General features: G+C 34.6%; 2 protein-coding genes across 4 annotated transcripts; both read right to left on the reverse strand.

Moving 5' to 3' along the window:
• Positions 1–5,429: 5,429 nt before the first annotated feature.
• Positions 5,430–11,210, reverse strand: LOC116107716 (ADP-ribosylation factor GTPase-activating protein AGD5-like). 3 transcript variants are annotated; one of them, XM_031394010.1, is made up of 11 exons: positions 11,030–11,210; positions 9,139–9,197; positions 8,804–8,894; positions 8,624–8,678; positions 8,433–8,523; positions 8,079–8,313; positions 7,444–7,663; positions 7,087–7,295; positions 6,452–6,688; positions 6,311–6,369; positions 5,430–5,642 (listed from the first exon to the last, which is right to left on the reverse strand). In XM_031394010.1, the coding sequence occupies exons 1-11, from the start codon at positions 11,078–11,080 to the stop codon at positions 5,513–5,515; spliced, it is 1,437 nt and encodes a 478-aa protein (XP_031249870.1). In that variant the 5' UTR covers positions 11,081–11,210; the 3' UTR covers positions 5,430–5,512. The 3 variants fall into 3 exon arrangements, with proteins under 3 accessions (XP_031249870.1, XP_031249879.1, XP_031249887.1); XM_031394019.1 differs by having other exon boundaries at positions 7,444–7,660; positions 11,030–11,205; XM_031394027.1 differs by lacking the exon at positions 9,139–9,197 and having other exon boundaries at positions 11,030–11,200.
• A 1,956-nt stretch (positions 11,211–13,166) lies between these two features.
• Positions 13,167–16,122, reverse strand: LOC116106992 (transmembrane protein 184 homolog DDB_G0279555-like). Its single transcript, XM_031393304.1, has 4 exons — positions 15,788–16,122; positions 15,575–15,697; positions 14,649–14,939; positions 13,167–13,671 (listed from the first exon to the last, which is right to left on the reverse strand). The coding sequence occupies exons 1-4, from the start codon at positions 16,049–16,051 to the stop codon at positions 13,465–13,467; spliced, it is 885 nt and encodes a 294-aa protein (XP_031249164.1). The 5' UTR covers positions 16,052–16,122; the 3' UTR covers positions 13,167–13,464.
• Between the last annotated feature and the right edge of the window lie 1,807 nt (positions 16,123–17,929).

Raw genomic sequence — 17,929 nt, forward strand, 5'->3', positions numbered from 1 at the left:
AAGTTATGGTAAGAGGAGTTTGTAGAGTAGAGGCTAGTGGATCGAATGATGGTGACAGATTGAATATTCACCGAAACTCTAACTTTGTAGTGGCTGACAATTGACGAGAATTCAGATGTCGGAGCGAGAGGATTTTGTAGAGAAGGGACTAGAGGTTTAAATAGTGGTGACGGAGATAATTTTCACTGTCAGATTCGGTTTTGGATAATAATAAAATATTAAATTTAGGAGAAAAAAATGGTATTTTAAAAGTTTTTTTTTATGAAAAAAGTGTCTAAGACAAAACTTGGGTGGGAAAAAGTCGTTTACTCTTACAGTATATCATGAAATTATGTATTGCTTGTTGGTAACAATACACGCGTTCCGTTTACATGGAAATCAAAATTAATTTAAGGCAATTTCGGGATAATTATGGTGATTAATTTAAGGATAAACGAGAAAATGACGTTAAACTGTTGATTATTTTCCAGGATTGTACGTGTGGCGAATTTTTATTTATCAACAAACCCTCAAGTCAACCGAAAGAAAATTGACGTAATTTACACGTAATAGGTTTTTTTTTTTTTTTTTATTGTTTAATGTTGACTTATGTGATATTATTCATAGGGAACATGTCTTAATCAAGCAGTTAATTAAGATTCAGAAGGGTTTGATTATGTCCCAGTCCATACGTTATCCATATTCATATTTATAATATATTGAATATTTGCAGAAAAAGAGTACTGATAAAGACGCCCAACAAATCTTGAGTTTTGGTCTTGTTTTCAAACGGTAAAATTAGCCTTTTTTATTTTCTATATGATCCCACCATTATGGAGTATTGGAAGTTACTAGCAATATTGCTTTTCGGCTCTACCGCGTTGTTTGATGATGAATATGATATCGGCAACAAATGGTCGGCCATGTAAAGCCAATAAATCAAAACTTCCTTAGCACGATAGATTTGACTGGTTGTTTTTCATTAATTTATATTTAAGTACTAGGAAAGCAGTTGAAAGCGTTTGGAAATTGCATTAAAGAAATAAAAAAACTGATGTTAATCTTGTTTACTTTTTCCACACACAAGAACATGGATCGAATATTATAAGTAATTTACATTTGCATGTTCTATGTAATGCGCGTACGTGCACACGGACACGGGATCCATATAGATTAATTTTCTTTTTTTTTTTTTTATAATGAGATTTACAAGTAAGTTACCCAATGGTTAAATTAATTTATTAAGGAAATAACCTAATTATTATTTCTCGAGAATTGATGAACGTCAATAATTTTAGTGTAAAAAGCAAGGCTTACTTAGCTGTAAAAATGCGCACTAAGGAATTTGGTGGCCATTTTCTCTACCTCACGAAACTCTACGCCATTTGTTAAATGAAAATCATGAAATTAATAACTTGTTCTCTTGATATTTCCGCATTTAATTATTCAGGGAATGGCAACAACTTGGATACGTGATCCAGATTTTGACACTACCCGATTTGTGTCTTCTTCTTTTTCCTTATAATCTTAAACCTATTCCAAGCAGAGATCTGTATATATATATATATATATATATATATATATACTCGATCCACCGATCTTCAAGTCCAATAATTTTTTTTTATTGTTTTATACAAGAAAAAACCTTTTATTTTTTATCCATGTTGGCAGGAAATTCAATATTAAAACCATTAAGATCTATTATTCACAAGAAATTGCCAGTCCTAAATTAAACTCTAGAATGATGGTGACGTGCAGAGCTCCATACCTAAACATTATCCGAGTTTTATATAGTAAGTTTGAAGAAGAAAAGAACTCTAAAGTCCACACCCAGCATTCAATTCTTCATAGCTGGATGGGATCGATGGCTAAATTTTCTACAGGAGTAATAATTAATTCGTGAGGTCCCACGAACAGTTACTTAGCTTCAACAGTTCAACTAATTTGAGAAGTAGTTTTGTCGGAGAAAAGTTGTTTTACTTGTTCCTCAAACCAAACTTGAATATCTAATTGACTGGATAAGGTTTTGACAGAGACGGCATGGCCTTGAGGCATCCTGGAAACAACCCAAACTTTCAAACCGTGCATGGATATCGTTAATTTTTAACTGTCGTGTTTGGTAATGGTAACCGTTATGGTTCATTTTCAGGTTTGGGCGGTGGTTTGAAGCTAAATTTTCAACAGATTGAAGGGTTGTGATTGGTTGCGGGAGGGAGGAGATGAGATCGATGGTCAGTCAGTATTGTGTTGACTGGAAATGAAATGTGAAAAAAGAAAGAAGAGATAAGGTACTTTTTCAAGTCAAAGTCAATAGCCTTACCCAACACCGTCCATTTCTCAGATGATTGCCATATGTTGAGATTTGCATCAGGGATCTTTTTGAAATATTCTTGCATGGATTATTCTTGCTACTACTGCGTGGATACGTACTTACAGTCAATAAGACTTCAACAGTAGTTCTCTTCTCTCGAATTTTTTCTTGAAATTTCCATACATTTGAACTTATCTGGAATAAATGAATGTTTTCTTTTATAAATTTTGTGAACCTATTTTTTGTTTCTTTTTTAAAAAATATTAAAAATAATTGAAAAATACAAAAATAAAAATAAGTTTGACATGTTTGTTGGTAAAAAATATTGCAAAAAAAGTGAAAATGGGAACATATCCATCATGGTTGTCTAATAGTACAAAGAAAAAGAATTAAAAATATGAAATTTATAGAAACCTTTCAAATTATAATTTTTTTTTTTTTTCCTCCAAAAACTTGTCTCAAATATGTTACTTTATTATTCTCATTGTAATTTTGTGATAAAAATACTTGTTGTGTGTTATTTTTCCATCAAGCTCGAAGCATCGCGAGAATATAGTTCGATCCAAACCAACTTGACTTCACTGATTGTCCGACCTAGTATAAGTTCGTCGAGTTATAGTTCGACCTCGTACAAGCTAATGGCAAACAATTTGAGTGATCGTTCAACCAATTTCTAGATAACTTTATATCCCAAATATCTCGGAAATGATCAGATTGACAATAATCTTTGCGCAATCACAGCGTCCAATCGCTAGAATATCATAGTTGTATTTTAATAAACCCCATCAAACGATGAGGACAAGGTTGAAAAAATATTTATAGAATTACTATTGTAAGCTCTCACAGCAAATATAAAGAACAGTGGACGTATGCTCAAGAGTTCATCTCGCCGAACTACTTTAAAATCTTTTTTGCCATTTACTTTACTATATTCATTATCCATTCATTGTTGGTTATCCATAATCACGTACACATTAGTTTCGATCCCGTTAAGGTCAATCAGATCACTCTAGTTGATACAGTTCTGTATCAACAATATTGATTTGAATTTAAAGACTTTATTTTATGAGAGATGAGAGGAAAGATATATATTGATTTTTTTTCTCTTTTTGTTTTTGAAAAAAAAAAAGAAATCATATTTTATGAGGATAAAGAAAATAAAAAATTGAACTGATTCTCGATGTAATGGGCCGGGCTGATGGGCTTTGATAGATCTAGAGCTACCTCTACGTGTTTGTTGCGAGTTTCAATCAAGACCATAATTTTTTGATGATGGTGTCCATCGATGTCATACAAAATCATGAGACATGTATATACGTGTACACAGATGCTGTCACAATACTACTCTGATTTGACTTCTGGAGTCTTGACCAATAAAAATGGCCCAAGCGTGTAATGGTAGAAGAGTTTACCGACATTGCCGGGCAAGTTTATCTTCATTATATTCTGGAAAGATTACAGTTGTATTGCTTTTGGCCATACCATGTGGAAGAGAATAGATTAATATTTCTTGAGGGGTTTTAAACTTTCATTTAACATTTAACATCTGTAATTAGATTGTTTCTAGATAGATCTAGGGATGTCTAAGACCCCTGGCTTGGCCCAGGTTAGGTCTGGGTTACATTAACCCCAGGTTTGGTTGAAATGATTAGGGTTCTTTTTTATTTTACATGATATATGACGGCTGGATGTAATTTGTCAGGGGATTATTATAATTTTTCTTTATAAAGGGTTGCTGGGTAGTTTCTTGAGAGCTTTCTCAATTTTTCCTTCAACAGAACTTTTCTGATTATCTTCTCAGGGGCCATCTGTAGTTTTTTAGGAGTTATATAATTTTTCAGGGGCTTATCTGTAAGTTTATAAAGGTTCTTACTTCTTTCAATACAGCCGGGTCTGGGCCAGGCCTACCAAAGCTCGAGCCCAGCCCGGGGTATACTTTTTCGGGCCCAGGCCATCATATGCCCGGGCCGGGGCCCTTTTTTTTATTGTAAGGTAGTAAGGTACATCAACTCACCAAGAACATAATATTAATTTATGTTNAAAAAAGAAATCATATTTTATGAGGATAAAGAAAATAAAAAATTGAACTGATTCTCGATGTAATGGGCCGGGCTGATGGGCTTTGATAGATCTAGAGCTACCTCTACGTGTTTGTTGCGAGTTTCAATCAAGACCATAATTTTTTGATGATGGTGTCCATCGATGTCATACAAAATCATGAGACATGTATATACGTGTACACAGATGCTGTCACAATACTACTCTGATTTGACTTCTGGAGTCTTGACCAATAAAAATGGCCCAAGCGTGTAATGGTAGAAGAGTTTACCCACATCGCCGGGCAAGTTTATCTTCATTATATTCTGGAAAGATTATTACAGATGTATCGCTTTTGGCTATACCATGTGGAAGAGAATAGATTAATATTTCTTGAGGGGTTTTAAACTTTCATTTAACATTTAACATCTGTAATTAGATTGTTTCTAGATAGATCTAGGGATGTCTAAGACCCCTGGCTTGGCCCAGGTTAGGTCTGGGTTACATTAACCCCAGGTTTGGTTGAAATGATTAGGGTTCTTTTTTATTTTACATGATATATGACGGCTGGATGTAATTTGTCAGGGGATTATTATAATTTTTCTTTATAAAGGGTTGCTGGGTAGTTTCTTGAGAGCTTTCTCAATTTTTCCTTCAACAGAACTTTTCTGATTATCTTCTCAGGGGCCATCTGTAGTTTTTTAGGAGTTATATAATTTTTCATGGGTTTATCTGTAAGTTTATAAAGGTTCTTATAATACCGCCGGGTCTGGGCCAGGCCTACCAAAGCTCGAGCCCAGCCCGGGGTATACTTTTTCGGGCCCAGGCCATCATATGCCCGGGCCGGGGCCCTTTTTTTTATTGTAAGGTAGTAAGGTACATCAACTCACCAAGAACATAATATTAATTTATGTTTTATATGATATATAATTTCAATCAAATACCGAGGTATGTATAAACTAACTTTATTTTACAGACAAATCCAGAGACACAAATGAAGCCAATAACCCAATAAAATAAATCCCCTACCCCCATGAAAAAAAAAAAAAAAAATTTATTAAGATTGAAATAAAGAAGAATGAATGCACTCAGTTTTTTTTTCTCTCATTGTTTTCTGTGATTTATACATTTCTGCTATAAGGAGGAATAATAATGAGAATCTGTATACCCATGACTTGGAATTGATCATCGTCTTGTAAACATTCCTTGTGTTAAAGATGAAAAATCATAATCTGAAGGCGCTGTAGGAGGCCTGGTACTTGCTCTAATATTTGCTACGCCATTGACTGGAGCCATTGGCCATTGTGTATTCATGCTGCAGAATCAAATGGAGATAATAAAATAAATTATCTAAATGTCACAAAATGAACATTACAGCCACACATTCAAGGCATACACATGCATGATTAAGGCTAATATGACATTTAATTTTATGGTGAATTCTGACTCTAGGATAAACACAGGTATGAATGTTGAGCACATGAACAAAGACCTCTATGACAAATCATAGCTAATGGAATTGGGAACTGAGGGATGATCCCTAATCTTTGATCGCTGTGGCTGCAGAAATAATGCATTGTGATTTGCAACTCGAGAGTCGACACACATAAAGAAGGTTTCAAAACCTTTCAAAATATGTAAATTGCCACATGATCTGGGTAACCACCAAAGATTTCTTGGTCTGTTCGTTGAACTCCTTGAACAACTTGTCATTGACGTAATTTATAGTCAAAATACAATCATTGACTTATTTCAGTCTTTTGACCTCTTTCAGGGCTGACATATAATGAGATATTAAACACGTACAGATACGCAAGAGCACAAACAGCTCCATGATTATGACTTTGCACTTGTTTATTTATTTTTCTTTTTCTGGAAACTGTGACATTTAGCCTATCTTAACTCGTAAAATCTTTAAAAACTAAACCAGTAAAGACAATATGAAGGAAAATTCTAGTGACCATGATGAATCCATCAGTTTACCTGGGTGTTGGAAGATTAACTAAATTCCCTGCTGGATATGTGTATTGACCATTTCCCATCTGGTACAAAAAGACAATAACATGATAAGAGAGGGAGTTTCAACCTGAAATTACTTGAAATTTAGCATTTCACGAGTTTAACCTGTACATATTTTTGCTGATTATTGATTGGCATCATCATTCCTGGAACTTGATGGCCATGAAATCCCCAATTATGAGTCGGCAAGTAAGTACCATTAGAGACAGGTTGCTGTACATTGACAGGGAAGGTTTGAGGTCCACCAGTAGATTTTGCCGAAGCAGCTATGAGTAAGGACTGTTGCTGGGCAAGCATAGCAACTTGCTGTTGATGGGTAGAAAATGGAGACACCATTTTAGACTGCACAAATTCCCCAAACTAAAATGATAAGAACACAGACTACATAGATAGTCATTAGTAAAAGGTACGGCAACAAGGTTTACAAAATTTAAAATTTTTAGACTAAGTTTTCATTTTTCATCTCCTTCAACAGAACACTAACTAGAGACTTGCTACCAAGGTCAAACTGGTCAAGGCGAAAAATTGTTAAAAAAAAACACCAGCACTCCACATGGTCAAACTATAAAGATCTGCTTTAGTAAGTCCCATGCTAAATATATATGCCTCTCATGAATCAGTCTTCAATAGAAAAGGATGGTGTAACCAGTGGTGAGTCTTTAGATAGAACCTCCATTGCAACAACCGACCAATGTATAGGTGCTTCTCAAAACTTGAACAAGAAAATTGGCAAAATTTACCTTTTCAAAGAGGTTCATGATATCACTATTCACTTCTTTCTGGGGGTTTTCTGAAATGGATGGGACTGATGGTGACTCTAAAAATAGATCCTCAAGTCCATAGTTGGACTTGGATTGTGTCTTGCTCTTAGTTGTTTTTGATGAATTACTTATCTCTGCAGTTGTTTTTGATAAATTACTTATCTCCGCAGTTGATTTTGCATTTGTAGCTGCAAGTTAAGAAGGTTCATAGTTAAAGTTAACAACAAAACTAATTAAACATAATTAAGGAAGCATTTAAGTGAAAAACCAACTAAGGGGAATACATAAAAAGTAGCAATAATTTGTTTTACAATATTATTAGGAAAAGAAATATACATTGGAAATTGGCCCATGTGTTTGTATCAGTAGAAGTCTTGGCATCATTTTCTCTTGAATCATCCATGGAAAGCAAATTAAAAAGATCAGTAGCATAATCTACTTTGCGTTGTGTAACAACTGAAGTAGTAGTAGCTTCCTGCTTTGTCAATTCAGCCTTTGAGACTGCTGGTTCTGGATTCTGCACAGATTCTTGGGTCTTCGGATCAGGTTTTACCTGCTTAACAAGTATTAACTCATTAGTCTTTAGAAAACCAGAAAAGAGGGGGCTTTAGACCACAGGATTCACATATCTCTAACAATAAATCAGTGATTTACAAGGTTCGTCTCACATATAATCTAGCGTATTTTTGTGTCATCAGGCACTTCAATCTGTTGGAAAATCTCAAACTATATTGTTTCCAATGTATTTTTGCTTCTTAGCTAAATAAAAACAAATTCAATAACTTCCACCGCTTTTAACATTTAAAATTGCATCAAAACAAGGTAAAGTAGTTTTCTGGTTTTGATAATATTGTTTCCTATACTTGATTCACAGATATATTGCATCTATAGACAGAAATAACTATTGAAGCTGGATAAAATGAATATATTGGTGATCATTAAGAAAGACCAAATGAGAAAATTCTATCCACCTGCTGAACTACTTTAATGGTTGCTGGAGTACTAGGTTTTGAAGCAGGAATGTTGTGGTTATTTGGAATGGGGAGCTGAGCAATATTCCTCTCTTCGGAAACATGATTTATGTTATTTGTAAATCTTTGCCCAATATTTGCATTTCGCAGACTATGAACTGAAACCTTCTCTTCAGTCGCCCTTGAAGGAGATCTTGCTTTCCCATTCCTAGGAACCCATTTCTTATCTTGATACCTAATGAATAACGTAAACTCCCTTGAGCCCATCATCAGGTAATTCTCTTATTGATCATAATGCAGTAAATAGAATAAAGCAACAAATTACTACTCGCAGTGGTATTCTATGAAGCATACTTTGCACGAATGAAATTCTCAATTCTAACTCTGTCATAATTAGGAGGCAACTCTGCTTCCCAGTAGCTGTTTGATTTCTCATTCCCCATAGCTGCAGACAAAAATAAACAAAAGTTATTTTCAGCACCTTACAACTTTTACTTAGAACTGACTTGACATCAATGGTATATACATAAATAAGAGAAACATACATTGAATAAATGCGACCTGCTCCGGAAGCCAAGTGTCTAAAGTGGCAGATCTCACCTGCAACAAGATAATACAAAATATATATATGAACCTCTAGTTGCCAAAACTTAATTGTTTTATGGTATGACTCAGAAAACAAGCAAAATAAGCAGATACTAAAAGCAAGAAACAATATATCCCACCTTTGATATGTGTACTCCAAGACTTCTGTGGACCCCTGAACATTGCATGCATATGAAAATTCCCAGATTCACACTTGCCCATCTTGGGGCTCTGCATGACACCCAAGCCAACAGTACAAGTTAGAACATCTCAAGCTATACCAAAAAAAAAAGAAAAAAAAAGATATAACTCAACGATCCAATATATGCTACAGGATCTGAACTGAAGCATATGGTATCAAAACTCTGATATTGTTCTATCTCTTTCCCCAATCTTCACTATTTGAGCACTTGTGTTAATTCCTTTAATACAAACAGACTAACAACATTTTTTTTTTTTGGTTGTAGATACCTACTTGGTTTTACAGTCAGCACACTCTCGGTTTTCTGGTAATTTTAAAAGGCTCTCCAAGATCTGCAAATAAAGCACCAAACTAAATAAACTACTTGAAAAATGGAGATAAAAGGACCCCCAAAAAGAAAAATTATTAAAAAGAGATAATTCTGATTGACCACATCACTCAATAGGTTGACTACAAAACCAGCACCAAACTTATTTGAGTGTCAGTCTTGTCGGTTGGTAAAAATATTTGCACAGAAGAAATTATTAAGTAAAACCATCTATGTAGTTCTTTCTTTTCCCTTGAATCTAAGTCTCAACTAAAAATTCTTTTCTTTCACAAATTGGCACCAATATAAAATCACAAGAAAATTCCTCACTTTTATCTGTCAAATCATAACTTTAACTGAACAATGTTGAAGAGATACAAAAAAATAATCATTGAAACCAAAATTGGAGAGAGACAGTAATATTCCAATATTTAACAAAAATATTAAGTAATTTTGAAAAAAAAATAAAAAATGAGAGATATGGGAAATGAAAAATGACTGGTATCATTGTTACCAGTCTATAGGAAAAATGAGTGACGACAGATGCTGGATTAGCAATAAAAAATATGGGAACATATGGGGCAAAAAATTTACATAACAGCTTCAGATCAAATGTTGCAAATATATCATTTATGTCTCATCTTAATATTCCAATATTTGAGAATGGAAGAAGGTGCTCATTTCCAAAGCAAACATTTCCTTTAATCAGAAATTAATAAAGGAAAACTGAGAAGATAAAACCTAAATTTACCATGCTTAAACCTATATCATACATTGGACTGTGTTGTTAGCAGCAAGGAAAAGGAAAAAGGTCCAGTTTAATCATAAAATCATAAATGTCTGAACTCTTTGTCTAAGACAAAAATGTTTATGTCATAGGAAGTCTAAGAAAGTAGCAGTAAACAGAATTTCTATAAACATTTAATCATCTAAGCAATGGTTAACTACAGTTATTTTTAAGTAGAGGAATCCTAGAAACTTCACTAGTTTACATGATCTATGTGTGTAGCTAACTGAGAGAAATTATTATCTTTCCTGAACAACCATGCACAGGGCATCTTTTGTACTAAAAGGAAAACCATTTAACGAATTGTAAAGATTAAAAAAAAAAAGTGCATAGTGCTTGTTCAATTTAACTCAGAACTTATTGTGATGCTTATGAACTTCACAATTCAGTAAAATACAAGCCTAAGCTAAAGCATAACATATATTATACAACATCTAACACAATCCACAGCTGTTATGTATTTGCGCACAAAAGCCAGATGACCATCATCAAATTCCTAATGAGTTACAACCCACATAGTGGGCCTTGGTTTCAGACAAACTGGTATCACCAAACCCTTTTGACAGCTATATCATGGACATCAAACAACTTTCATTATTGGTTAATTAACATGAGGCAAATATCAATACTTATATAGACTAACTCTCACTTTCTAAATTACTCAGGGCTTCCCAGCTAAGCAGAACTAATGATTTGAAGGGTAAAAGAAAACTAGTGGGTTGACCATGAAAGGAAAAACAATTTCAAACAGAACCTAAGGCTGCTCAGGACCTAAATCTAAACCAGAGCAAAACTAATTCAAATTTGTACTATGATCAAATATGAATCCAAATAAAAAGGAAAATATAAACAGATTAAGCATGGCCATTCAATTCATGCATTGCTAAACTCTATAAACATTAATAATGATAAAAAGTGGAAAGACTCAAACTTCGCAACCAAGTAAACAAACTTATATGCCAAAAACAAGATTCATAATCATAAAAGAAACCAAAATTCAAAACAAGAAATCAAACCCAACTAAAGAATAAAAACATGTACACAAATACAAATGGAAAAAAAAAAGAAACCTTTCTGTGCTTAGCATTAAGCTCTTTAGAAACGTTAGCCTTCTCGTTCATGCTAAAAAGTTTCTTCCTTTCTCTGCAAAAACTCAATATTTCTTTGTTTTTGTACAGACAGTGAGACAGAAAAGAAAAGAAGGAATAAGAAGAGAAATGGCAAAGTCCAAAGTGGGTTCTTTCGAGTATGTTGTATACTTTGTTAAACGTTTGGACTTTGGATAGTCGCGTGTACGCACACGCGTGCTAATGGGTCCTCCCTTTGGTGGCTTTTGGTGAGTGGCCTTTGAATTGATGGCCAATTTTGTGTTTGGTTGCTCAGAAAGGAAACTAAAAAGAAAATTTGGATTTTTAAGTATACCTAATGTTATTGGAATCATGAAGCTAAGCATAGTTGACTGCAAACTCCATCATTATATTTCCTTCTTTATTATTATTTTTTTTAATATTTAATTCATTATTCAATAGAATGTTTGGTAACACTATTTTTTATTATTCTTATGTAATTAACAGATATACCAATAATTTTGGAATATAGATATTCAATTGTGTTAAGAGTTAATTGACATTAATTTCTCAATGTTTGATTAAATAATGATTTTTTTTTTTTAAATTTTTGAAATAATAAAAATGTGTAATACTTTCATTCATTAAAATAATAAATTTGAAATGATAAAATTTATTAACTCATGACAAATGCAAGCTCTAACAACACTTGACATGAAGTAAAACTTTCATTGTATTGACAAGGGTTTGGCTTCACGATTAAAAATGTTTGCTCCTTTCGTTGATTTTATGAGTTTCACTTATTATATTTATGGTTTACTTTGAAACATTGGATTTGTAGGATGTTTAATAGGTCTTAAAGATTAATTAAGGTACAAACAAGTTAGCTCAGACATCCTGATCATAAAAAAAAAATTACTCATAATATGATTCTCTTTTGTGACCTCACATAACCCCTCCTGATAAAATTACTCATAATATAAAAATTAACAATATCAAATAGATTTTTACATTAATTTTTTGTTAACATAAGTTTTGTGATTAATATTTAACAAAAAGAACAAAAGAGAATAAATTCCATTTTATTTGTTTAATGGTACATTATGGAACTACTTTACTTCCAAGCTTATAGTTGTGAGATTCTGAATTCCTTTTTTAGTCCAAAAGAAATGATTTTGGGAATGTTTATACAAAGGTGATGAGATGACTTCATATTTTAAAATGCATGTAAATGGGTCCATGGGCCCTAAACTGGACATGGCGCCATCTTTTTGTGATTTTTCATACTCAACCATTTCCGTATGGTTTTAGATTTGAAATTTGATTATGATAAAAATTCCATTATGCTTTGTTCTCTAGTGTTTGACCTCAACCTCAGTGGCTTCTTTAGAAATCAAAATGCACCACTTGGAGAACTTTCAAACGCTCCGTTGATACTTAAGCCAACCCAAGGCTGCCATAAATCATCAGGTGAGCCCACTTATCCCATTCCCATATTCAATTAGGGTGTTGTAAAATGATTGTTCTATCGTTCAAGAGGGTTTGTTCCTTTTATTGATTTCTTAGGTTCGAATCACTTTGGGGTCACATACCACATTTATAACTTACCCTGAAACATTAGGTTTGTAGGGTATTCAATAAACCCCGAAAATTAGTTGAGGTAAGTGCAAACTGACTTGGACACCTCGGTCATAAATAAAAAAAATAATGTTGCTGTAAGATCGAGGAAATAGCATACTTGGTCAGATTGTATACGGTTCACATCACCAATTTGAATTAACGTTATAAATACACAATTATATCACCAATTTGAATTAACGTTATACATACACAATTATATCGGTTAGGATCTCAACTTGTGTGTGAAACATTATTGTTATAAAATTATTAACATGTTTTTAGGAATTGGTTCAACAAGACCACCAGAATAGAAGCTGGCTGACCTATGAATTGGATTGCATTATGGAGTTGGAGGAGGAGGATATAAATTAATAATTGAGGTTGCACTGTAACCAGTGCATTTAAGCTATACGCAATCATGTGTTTTGAGGGGCCAGAAGATTGTCCAATATCTTTAAACGATCCTAACTTTTTTAATAAAAAGTTTTTATTGCGATAAAACATGAAAAAAAGCCTTTTATTTGTTTCGTATGAGCATATCCCTCTGAAAATAAAATTACCTCAAAATGTATGCGAGATTTGGGCCACCAACTCTACCTCAAAAGCCCAAAAATTTAGCAATACAACCAGTTCTAATAATACACCTGTATTTGTTCTGTAACACATTCTCCAGTCTATCTCACAGAAAACCCAGCAACAGAAAAGTGCAACCTGCGTTTATACTTTCATAACCAAGTGCCACAAAGAAGGAATACAACCTAAATGATGTGTTTGGATTCATACACATGGAGTTCATCATTGTTTTTGGGCTTCGTGTGTCACTCCTTCTTCTTCATTTTCAACTTCGCTACAACATCTCCACTGTAGGGTGCAACATGGTATGCGTACTGCTGGAAAACAGCGAAGACTACCATTTCCAGACACACTAATACATTCTGAATAGCTTCCTCAATGTGCTCAACGTCTAACCAGAAATGATGAGACCGAATGATGCCAACGGCTGCCAGTATCTCAAGCACCACACCCTGCAATTGTCAAAAGAACAAATATGGCATTTGTGAGCAAGAAATGGTATTCATGCAATAGTGTTTATGAAAAACAAATCAAAGAAAAAATGGAAATTTGGGCAGAATGGAAACTAAGGTAGAAAAAAGGCAACCGTCAACTCCATGTTATCGTGACGGGTACTCCGATCATTCAAATCACTGCAACTTCCAAGCAATTGCAGCCAAAGCAATTACTGTAATCACTCTTTAAGATTACTTAATCCAATTACTTGATTCTTAGAACTCCTATCAAAAGAAATTAAGTGCTTAAACTTCTTCCCAGTCATTGGCGAATAGAGTTACCTAAAAACAAGTTGAAGGTCAATAGAACGACAAAAAGCTTTCAATCTGCCACTTGAATCAATATCAAGAATTTAAAGGTGTTCATGAGGCTTAATCATTACATTTTTTCCTTCGCAAGTCCAAAAGCAAGTCAATAAAATGACGAAGCCTTTTTCCAAAAGACACAATAACTTGAGGCCTGAAGCCCATATCAGGAAGTACATTCTGAGGCATCCAGCTAAACAAGGACTCAATCAATTAAAATGATGCTAAATGGTCCATTAAAATTCAGGTGATCCAGACACACTTGCTTATGTTAGCATTTAACACTAGAACTTTCTAGGTTGACTCCACAAAGAGAAACTTCTCCACCATCTTGAATTAAGCAATGAATTTTTTTTTTTTTTTTTAAAGAAGAGGACTACAGAAGGTCCCCAAATGCTAGCTATAGGTTGCAGTTCTGCTTACATAGTAATCGAAAATGCTACAGCCTTTGCCTATTCATCTATTCTATGCTGTGATATACTGGAGTAGTTTTTATGCTGGTGCTCTGTTGTTTACAATTTTTAAGGGCTCTTGTGTCCTTGAGAACCTTTGGGGTTTGCATTTCAACTTCTTTTGAAGATCAAAATAAACTTATCTGTTGTGAAAAGGAATAGGGTGAGAGATTTTACCTGCCAAAAGCAAAAGAAAACAATGCCTTTGATGCACATGAACTTCGCAAGTGGCTTGTGTGGTGCCAGCTCTTTTGCAAAAACGTGGTAAAAGATCACCAAAGAATATAATGCCAATGAAACAGAAATGTTCAGAATGATGGTAAATGTCCAGCTCAACCAAGTTGGATACATCCCAAGAATTTGTAATGTGATCATCAAGATGGAACATATTGGGCGGATAACAACAAACTGCCATGTCCAATATTTGAGAAGCTTCAGTGTATGGCGATCCAGTCGGACCGTACGAGGCTGCAATTTGTGAAAAGAGTGTCAAAATTACAACCATTTGGTCATTAAGTTTCAAATCATTTAAACAAACCAAAACTATAATTTGCATTCAGATCCGGCTTTCATCACATCAGCTGTAAATCACGTGTAACAACAACAAACACCATAAAAAGAATAAGTTACCACATTTCCTCCCTGATTAGTTGAGAGATTTTTACAGTAAACTAATAAGAACAGAAAATAAAAAAAAATATTCTCCATTATCTTTCTTACCAATTTAACCATAAACATCTGTTGAAAATGGAACTCTTTTTTTTCTTTTGGATAACTCAGAAATCTTCCTAACCACTTTGTGAACTTGAATCGGAAATCAGGGGCACTGCTGAACCCTAAGCAGGAAACTTGTGGTTTTGCCATGTAAGTGATATTCATGAAATTAACCATTCCACTAATCGATCATGATATATCTGGATGCATTTGTGTCTTTCCTAATTTCTTTGCCTCTATTAGAAGAGTCAAATATTGAAGCTTGTTTATAAGCTGATAAAAGTATGAGGTTCTAACGACCATCCAAAACACCATATAACAATTGAATAACCAATAAAGCTTTAATACTAGAAGCTCTTCCCACATAAGCTGTATAAAACAACACATACCTGGAAAAGAGTCATTGGAAATGAATGATGAATCTCTCTTCCTTTAATTCCATCCGGCACAATATTATTGCTAATTGATATATTCAAGTAACTATACATCAAAGCCATAAACTTAGCAATCACCTGCACACAAACACACTCTCAAACACTTGAATTCCTAATTATCCAAACACACAAACAACAAGTAAATGAGCGAGTGCGAGAGACACTAACCAAAGCCTCATAACACTCCTTAACGGAGTCAAGAAGCATGAAGAAGGCTTTGCTGCCTCTAATATCCAACAAGCCTACAAAAGAATCAACAGCATAAATTGGCGCCATAAGAATAATTATGACTATAGCTTTCTGTTCCTTAGGGTTTTTCCAGTAAAAGAGATGCTGAGACAACAGTTGAACCGTGAAATGCATTGTCACCATCACGCAGAAGCCTACTCCGACCAGCGTTATCTGCTCCCGGCTCATTCTACTGAGATCCATTCTTCGCCGGCTTCAAACACGATCGGCCGGAATCAAACTGATCAAAACTCTAGGAATTCGATGATTTCTTGATTTCGTTTTAGTGAATTTGAAATTTCATAAGCTTGGGATTTTTTTTGATTGATGATTGATTTTTTGTATCATGGGACCGATCGCCAACACGCTTTCAACACTAATAGCACGCTGCAAGATTTTGACACGTCAGAGGCAAGCAGGCTAGAATGATTAATAATATATTGTGTGATTAATTTCTGAAAACCCAATTTAACTAACTTAACTTATATTATTCGCATCATAATTTAGATTTTAGAGTCACATGCTATGCCACAACATTATAGTTTGGTTGATTGGATCACTTAGAAAAAAATAAAAAGAAAGAAAAAAGAAAGTTATTTGGGTAAAGAAGATCACTTCCTCGCCCAAAGCATAAGGTACGCCAAAAAAACATGGTTAAATAAGGATTTAACGATAATATCCCTCACATTTTTATTAATTAAAAAATTTCTTTTACTTGTGTTGATACGAAAATTCGTATCAACTAGGGCGATTCAATTGACCTTTGTAAAATCAGAATCGATGTATGCGTGATTACAAGTAACCAACAATGTATGAACAAAAAATGTAATAAAGTAATGATACAATGAGTTTTTCAAGTGGTTCGATGAGTTAAACTCTTGAATCTACATCTATTGTTTTTGTATTTGCTATGAGAGCTTACAATGATAATCCTAGAACAATTTGCTAATCCCTTTTTCATCATTGGAGGGGGTTTATGTACATGTTCTATACAAAGGAAATAACGAAAATAAAGGGATTACAATTAAGATTGAATGCAACTTCGATATTCTCGCAATTGAGCACTAAGATTGCTCCAAGATTGCTGTCGATTTGATCTTTTCGAGATATCTGAGATCTAAAGTTATTTATGAGCTGGTTGAACAACTGTGAGGATTGGTCGCGACTAGCTTGTGCTAGGTCGAGCTACAACTCGACGAGCTTATGTTGGGTCAGACAATCAATTGAGTCAAATTGATTCTAAATAGAGCTATAACCTCGCAATTCTTTGAGCTTGATGGAAAAATCACACACAACATCTGCCCCCTAGTGTTCGGTGCTCATTTCGAGCTTCGAAGACTATTGCTCGATTTGATATCAAGCTCAGATTTCATCGGTTGTGTGCTAAATATGGATTCAGGCAAGCTTCATGAGTCAGACTCATCTCCGGTTGACGTACTCAACACTTGGTTTTTCCTCTGCTGTGGTATTCTTGACAAACTCGGGATTTGAAATGAAGGGTATATGTGTAACTTCCACGCGGTCATGTCGCATTAAATGCGGTAGCCTTTGACAGTTACTTTTCGTCACACGTGGGCAATTATAGTTGTCCATGCGCGTAATTGAAGCGACGTGCGGTGATGGTTATGATGGTGGTAGCCTGACGGTTGATCGCCCCTTGCGGATGATCGACACATGGCCACGTCTAAAGGCCAGGATTGCTCAACGAATGGAGGGCCAAGATTCACTGTAGATTGATGGCTAAGGTTTATTAAGTGTATTTCTGACGGTTCTAGGTTTAAGGAGGGTTTATGGTGGAGGCCGCCAGATCCTTGATAGGTTGCATGTATCTGTTATCCGATGCGAGCTATCCTGGGTGCCTGAACTGAAAGCAAAGTGTGGATAAGTCGTCGAATTTTTGAGCTTTGACACATGTTTGCTTTTATTTCAAGTACCCAGAGGCGAGCTTTCATAATGTCTTCGTCCAGGAGCCATAGCATTGATCGCATGTTTGATTCCCTGGCAAGCTCAACAGTTCTTGGCGGTGTAGTCCCTGAGGCTTCCGAGGATGTCATTGTCTGGAGTTTGGACCCAGATGCGGTG

Source organism: Pistacia vera, unplaced genomic scaffold (genome assembly GCF_008641045.1).
Source record: "Pistacia vera cultivar Batoury unplaced genomic scaffold, PisVer_v2 Contig117, whole genome shotgun sequence".
In the NCBI taxonomy this organism is placed as follows: Eukaryota; Viridiplantae; Streptophyta; class Magnoliopsida; order Sapindales; family Anacardiaceae; genus Pistacia; species Pistacia vera.

Bases quoted from the DNA above. Each gene is read 5' to 3' on its own strand.
- LOC116107716 (XM_031394010.1), bottom strand. From the start codon at position 11,080: ATGAACGAGAAGGCTAACGTTTCTAAAGAGCTTAATGCTAAGCACAGA. The intron at 9,198-11,029 runs GTTTCTTTTTTT...CTTTATTTGCAG, and splicing joins TTAATGCTAAGCACAGAAAG to ATCTTGGAGAGCCTTTTAAA. The intron at 8,524-8,623 runs GTATGTTTCTCT...TTTTGTCTGCAG, and splicing joins GCAGGTCGCATTTATTCAAT to CTATGGGGAATGAGAAATCA.
- LOC116106992 (XM_031393304.1), bottom strand. From the start codon at position 16,051: ATGGATCTCAGTAGAATGAGCCGGGAGCAGATAACGCTGGTCGGAGTA. The intron at 15,698-15,787 runs GTTAGTGTCTCT...GTTTGTGTGCAG, and splicing joins AGGAGTGTTATGAGGCTTTG to GTGATTGCTAAGTTTATGGC. The intron at 13,672-14,648 runs GTAAAATCTCTC...TGACAATTGCAG, and splicing joins TTTTCTTTTGCTTTTGGCAG to GGTGTGGTGCTTGAGATACT.